Genomic DNA, 6,816 nt, shown 5'->3' with positions numbered 1-6,816 from the left:
GCCCCCTTGGTGGCTTGTACAGGAGATGTGAATTTTATTGGTATTAAATTTCTTGGTGATCCGTTCTAAGCTCTGTGCCAGTGCCTGCTCTCTATCTCTATGCAAGCCACCCAGTGGCACAAGTCTTACACTGATTAATGTAGATATTTCTGTCCAGCTCGTGTCAGACAAGCTGCAATAATTTAGTTAGGAGCATCAAGACTGGCTGGAAAATGTTTGAAATACTCAAATATTTAGATTGGCCACAAGAGGCTGGGCCAGTAAAAATTCACTCATTCCAATTTGGAGAATGGATGCCAGCTTTGCAAACTAAATCTGAAAAAGCGTGGATCAAATGAAAGGAACAGTGGGACTCACAAGATGGCAAAACACAGAGGACTAGACATACTACTATAAATATGTCCAATAACGCAAACATAAAAGACACTGTGACAGCCTAGCATAAAGAAAAATAGACTAATATTTTATAAATAAAAGAATAAAAGAACAACTAACAGGCACTGCACTGTGTCTGTTAGTTGTTCAATATCAAGTGGTTCTTATTCTAACATTTGATTAGAACAGAAAAGTATAGTGGTTGTTACAGTACAGCATAGTTCGCTCAGCCAAAACACAGGCCCTCAGCATCCACCCACAACCTTCCAGACATGCACTCTTAGAAAAAGGAGCCCTCTATTCATACATTCTTGGTTGCACACTTAATTGAGACCAAGCGGGCACTCACCAAACTCATCAGTACGAAAAGCATCTCATTCATAATCTTAACAAGCAGCATTTATCCATCATCGGAACACTCCAAATTTGGTTTTACAGCTACCACGCACACGTTTGCAGACCTTGCGATTAGCACAATCTCTCTGCCTTTCACTGTCTGGCTGTGTCTGGCTACATTCAAACCTGCCATTTATTATGGTTGGCCTACACTTGGAAAGTCCTCGAAATTCATTTTCCCCCAGAAGGCCTGCCATGTTAGCTTTGGCTAAAGCTGTTAAACCTCAATTACTGACAGGTTTTGTTGTGTCTCTTACTGAACATCCAGCATACACAAAGTTCCTAAGTATACACAATGGCAGTGAGCTTTGTTGTCAGATATATTTAGTATTGAGTCCTATCACAGAATCCAGCTCAAGGTTATGGCATACTGATGAGAGATCTAGGGAAAAGACTGATCCTTTCATAACCTGCAACATATTCATCTAAATCCAAAAATAGTCAGTGGACCACACATTGACAGGACAAACGAACTTTAGTCCATGAGTTATTGCTAAAACATTTCTCTGTTTTTGTTAATTTAATGGCAAGCTTTGACTGCAAATTTGAAAGTATACAAATTACTTGCTTCTTTTCAATGGGTATTGTAATGGGGGAGATAAGGAGGTGGACACATATGCGGAGAAAAGCAAGATTTCTTCGGGGGAAATCCAGGGTCTTCGTCCAAACAGTCCAGGGTCATTGAGCCAACCCAGATTGATCGAAAGTCAGACATGAACAGAAACACAGAATCCAAACATTTACATTTACAGCATTTAGCAGATGCTCTTATCCAGAGCGACTTACAAGAAGTGCTTTGTCTATCTAGAGAAAGTCTTTTTGCTAGGTACCAATAAGTTAGAGAAAAAGACAGTCTGGAGCTCAGATACTGCTAGAAACTAAAAGTCACTGTAGATACAGAGAGAAAAAGGAGTGCTGTGTAAAGAGATGTGTCTTCAGTCTGTGTTTGAAGACAGCAAGAGACTCTGCTGTATGGATGGCCAGTGGGAGTTCATTCCACCACTTGGGTGCCAGTACAGAGAACATTCTCAACGCTTGTCTTCCACGTGCCTTGAAGGATGGCAGGTCAAGCCGAGCTGTACTCGAAGGGCTCATGGTAGAGTTCAAGATTTCACCATTGCCATCAAGTAGGCAGGGGCTGGTCCATTTTTGGCTTTGTAGGCAAGCATTAGGGTTTTAGTAATGTATGATGTTCCACAAGGCTCTGTTTTAGGACCTATATTATTCACAATATATATGCTACCATTAGGCACCATTATCAGTAAACACGGCATAAATTTCCACTGCTATGCCGATGACGCACAGTTATATATATCAAGCAAACTTAAAATTAAACATGGCAAGATTGAGGACTGTATAAAAACATAAAAGATTGGATGTCAAGAAATTTTCTGCTACATAACTCAGATAAAACAAAGGTCCTGCTTCTTGGTTCAAAATTAGCTAGAAACAAACTGTCTAACTTAAAACTTAATCTCTCAGTTGCATCAAGCTTATCTGTTAAAAATCTTGGTGTCGTGATAGACGCTGATCTGTCCTTCGACACACAACTAATATCACTAGAACAGCCTTCCTGCATCTCCTCAATATCGCTAAATTAAGAAATGCATTATCCCTACAGGATGCAGAAAAGCTAGTTCATGCATTTATGACTTCAAGGCTAGATTATTGTAATGCCCTGCTGTCTGGATGTCCCAGCAAAAGCCTTAACCAGCTTCAGCTAGTCCAGAACACTGCAGCCAGAGTCCTCACAAGAACCAGAAAGTTCGACCATATTAGTCCAGTTTTATCAAACCTGCACTGGTTACCAGTCAAACTTCGCATTGATTATAAAATTCTATTACTGACATATAAAGCTCTAAACGGGCTCACCCCTCAGTACCTGAGTGAGCTCCTCTCCCACTATGAACCATCATGCCTACTTAGATCACCAGGTGCTGGCTTACTACTGGTACCTAGAATTAATAAAGTTACATCAGGGGGGAGAGCTTTCTCATACAAAGCCCCCCAGCTCTGGAATAATCTTCCTGTTAATGTTCGGGAATCAGACACAGCCTCAATCTTTAAGTCTAGGCTAAAAACTTATTTGTACAGTCAAGCATTTGGTGATTAGTCTTCCCTGTCAGGTCTAGACCTGCTGGAGTCGCTACTGCTCTGTTTTACTGTAATCTGTGGTCAGCCACTCTTTACAGAACTGGCTCTGTGTTTTTCTTTCCTTTCTCTGCCGAGCTGATCAGCTGCCCATCCTGTGCGTCTGATGCTGTTGCCTCTTCTGCCTTGATTGGTGCCGCTGCTCACCAGCCTTCTGGACTGGTTTGACCACCACTGAACTTCTTGCTTTACAGCGCTGTGCAATCCTCACCCTCAGATCTTCTCTTTTCCCACTTTACTATAATACTTCATACTAATGTTTGCTATCCGGTGTCGACCTTAGGAGGATGGGTTCCCCTTCTGAGTCTTGGTTCCTCTCAAGGTTTCTTCCTCTTTTAGGGAGTTTTTCCTTGCCACCGTCGCCGCTGGCTTGCGCATGGGGGCTCGGACCCGGATTTTCTCTTTTCTTTTCTCTTCTCTCTGTAATACTTATTGATTTGTAAAGCTGCTTTGTGACAACACCTGTTGTAAAAAGCACTATATAAATACATTTTGGTTGCTTGCTTTTAAATCTGATGCGTGCAGCTACAGGAAGCCAGTGAAGGGAGCATAGCAGTGGGGTGACGTGGCTGAACTTGGGCAGATTGAAGATGAGCCGTGCTACCGCCTTCTGGAGGAGTTGCAGAGGCTTGATGGCCTGCATGGGAAGACCAGCCAAGAGCGAGTTGCAGTAGTCAAGCCTCGAGATGACGAGACTGCACTAGCACCTGGGCGGCCTCTCGGTTGAGGAAGGGTCCTACGGATGTTGTACAGGAGATATCTGCATGACCGATTCAGGTTCACGATGTGAGTCGAGAACGATATCTGTCCATCCAGAGTCACACCAAGACTTCTTGCCTCTACAGACGGAACAATCAGAGAGTTCTCGAATGAGATGGTGAGATCATGATGAGGACCTGTAGTTGCAGGGATGAATATCAGCTCAGTCTTGCTGGGATTGAGCTTCAGGTGGTGAGCTGCCATCCATGAAGAGATGTCAGACAGACATGCCGAGATGCGACTGGTGAGAAAGAAAACAGTTGAGTGTCATCAGCATAACAGTGATAAGAGAAGCCATGAGAAGATATATCACCAAGAGAGCTAGTATAAAGAGAAAAGAGAAGAGGACCCAGGACCGAGCCTTGTGGGACACCAGTGGAGAGCCTGCATGGAGAGGATGTGAACCCTCTCCATGTTACCTGATAAGAGCGATCCTCCAGATAGGACTTGAACCACTTCCATGCATAGCCAGTGATTCCAAGGTTGGTGAGGATGTCCAGAAGGATTGTGTGGTTGACTGTGTCAAAAGCTGCTGAGAGATCTAGAAGGATCAGGACAGATGACAGTTTGGCTGATCTTGCGGACTGAAGGATCTGCGATGAGGGCAGTGACCGAAACCAAACGTAAATACCAAAACGTAAATCTTCAAACAGTACATACAAACATCCCAAACAGCATGTCAAACAATACATACATCAACAAACAATAATTCAAACAGCACATCAAACATCATACAAACATCCTAAACAAAGGCCTGCAACCACACAGGGGAAAACACAGGGCCTAAATACATGAGGGTAAATGAGGGATAGGTGCAAACACAGGTGGAGATAATCAGGGGTGGAGTCACGAAACAAGAGGGCAGGACTGAAAACCAAAACAAAGTAGCACATGGACAGGACTGGGAAGTAAACACAACACGAGCACATGGACAGGACTGGGAATTAAACACAACACGAACACATGGACAGGACTGGGAGGGGCCAATCGTGACAGGTATGTATCTCACAGTAGATTTTACTTTAGTAGTTGTACTTTAGTTTTGGCCTTTTGATAGTCAATAATAATCAATAATGACTAAACATTAAACATGTAAAACATAATAAACAGTGTGGTGAAGCAAACTGACTCTTTAAGGCATAGCCTTTTTACAAAACTCCAACAAATAATAGATTCAGAAAGTCCTTTAATCCGCACAATATGTTTTGCATTTGTTCCCAAAATATGCTTTTACAGCTAACAGAGAGCCACAGAGGTTGAATGTTCTGTTCCATTTAGGCAGCGTGTTTGTAAAGACTCCAGTGCCTAAGCTTGTGTGGAAGAGCCCCTCTGGCACAGGCCTGGGCTGCATGAGGAATGCCAGTGCCAGGCGAATGCGAGACTCACTGATGGAGTGCAGCATGCCTCCCAGACTGAGACTTATCCACCAATCCAGCAGTGATGCTATCAGCTACACCCTCTTCTCTGTAGATCTCTCTGCCATGTTCCCTAGCACGCTATCTCTGAGTGCATTTCATTCTCTTTTATCACGACAGGTACTGATTCAATCATTACCTTATCACGTCTGCAACCACTGCATTAAGAGGTTTGTGGAGCAGAGGAAGAGTATGTTTGAAGTCTTTGTAATTTTTTATTTGGATATTATAGCCAACACTAGGATTCTATAATGGCTACTCATGGCCATCACAGTCCATTACCTCAACTACATTCATCTCCCACCGATCTAAAAAGCACAAAAAAAAGAAAAAGGAAAAAAGGAAAGCCTACATTGCACTTCATCACTGGCTAACTCCATGGAAATTGAATAATTTAAAGTTCTTTTGAGTACGAAAGCAAATGTTTATAATATATTTCCTATGTTTGATTGAACAGCAGAAACTTTTTAGCTCTCCATAGATTTCTAGACCTTAAGTTGCCAGAAAAAAAGCGTGATGTGTGCTGTGTTCATGACTGTGGCTGGTGTAGTGTAGTGGGTAACAATTCTGCAGTCTACGCTGTAGACTGAGGTTCAATCCCCCACCTGGGTAAACTCCTACACTATACTAATAAGCGTCCTTGGACGAGACTCCTAAAACTATATTGCTCTGGATAAGAAGGTCTGTCAAATGCCATACAAGCTAAAGTTAAGGTTTTAAAAGAACAGTGTACATTTTAGGGGTACCAGCATCAATTAATACGGTTTAGATGGTTTGACAATATGCATGTCGACCAGAGGTTGTTACTTTTCCTCTCTACCCACACATGATGTTTGTGTTTCAAAGCATTCCTGCATGACATTTTTCAAACCTCTCTTTAACCATTAGAATCAAACAGGCTAAATGTATAACTGTGCCTTTAAGACTGATCTATGTAATGATCTCTGATCTGATTGGCTACATGTGTTCATTGAAAGACAGATGCTTCATTTTGACTGGTACCTATGTACTTGTACTAAAAGGTACTTGGGTAATTTTGCATTGTAAAAATGGTTTGTCATTTTAACTTAAAAATACTTCACGTGCAATTTAACTGATTTCATTCAGCTCAGGTAAATACTTTACATTAAACAAGGCAAATTGTAAGTTTAAATGAACAACATCAATGTTGTATATCACTTCTACTGCCCTTCCTACAATGTACCGGTCATTATTTACTTGAGCATTTTGCTATTCTTCATACCTCTGCTATCAATTTGCATCTTTGAATGTCAAGAGTAACACAAAGTCCCAGACCTCTTTCAACTGTGGTCCTTGATTCATAATAGCAAAGATGTTATATTATTACCAGGCAGGATCTACAGTTCCACTGAAAACACACAGAACACAAGCATTACTTCAGCATATGGCTATAATATCAAGCCTTGTTACGATTTACCATGTACTTTAAAGAGCTGACCTGAAATGGTCATGCATCCTTCCCTTTAGCGCTTGGACCCCATGTTTCTCGTTTACCTTGATGGATAATTGCCCAGCAAATGGCCAGAGGACAGCACCTGGAAAAACAGGTACGTCAGTGGTGTGAGCACTGTGTTCCACTTGCTCTGAACCATGGGAGAAATGGACCATGGCCCAGCGCAGCCCCCTGCCGTGTTCTTTGGCCCTCAAAGGCACTAGCCTTTCAAAAGGCCTGAACAGGCCTTAGGAATCTAATGTTGCA

The 6,816-nt window shown here is 42.2% G+C and overlaps 1 protein-coding gene across 2 annotated transcripts in view; it reads right to left on the bottom strand.

Moving 5' to 3' along the window:
- Nucleotides 1-4,184: 4,184 nt before the first annotated feature.
- crtac1b (cartilage acidic protein 1b) overlaps nt 4,185-6,816 on the bottom strand; it is a 40,690-nt gene continuing 38,058 nt past the window's right edge. The window contains exons 15-16 of one of the 2 annotated variants that reach the window (XM_017724248.2): nt 6,556-6,652; nt 4,609-6,465 (exon numbers count right to left, since the gene is read on the bottom strand). In XM_017724248.2, the coding sequence (XP_017579737.1) occupies nt 6,441-6,465; nt 6,556-6,652 (122 nt within the window). In that variant the 3' untranslated portion in view covers nt 4,609-6,440. Of the gene's footprint in view, nt 4,275-4,608; nt 6,466-6,555; nt 6,653-6,816 lie in introns of those variants that run through there. The other variant, XM_017724253.2, reaches the window with a different exon arrangement.

Source organism: Pygocentrus nattereri, chromosome 5 (genome assembly GCF_015220715.1).
Source record: "Pygocentrus nattereri isolate fPygNat1 chromosome 5, fPygNat1.pri, whole genome shotgun sequence".
Taxonomy (NCBI): Eukaryota; Metazoa; Chordata; class Actinopteri; order Characiformes; family Serrasalmidae; genus Pygocentrus; species Pygocentrus nattereri.
This window is presented reverse-complemented; position numbering and strand designations above follow the sequence as displayed.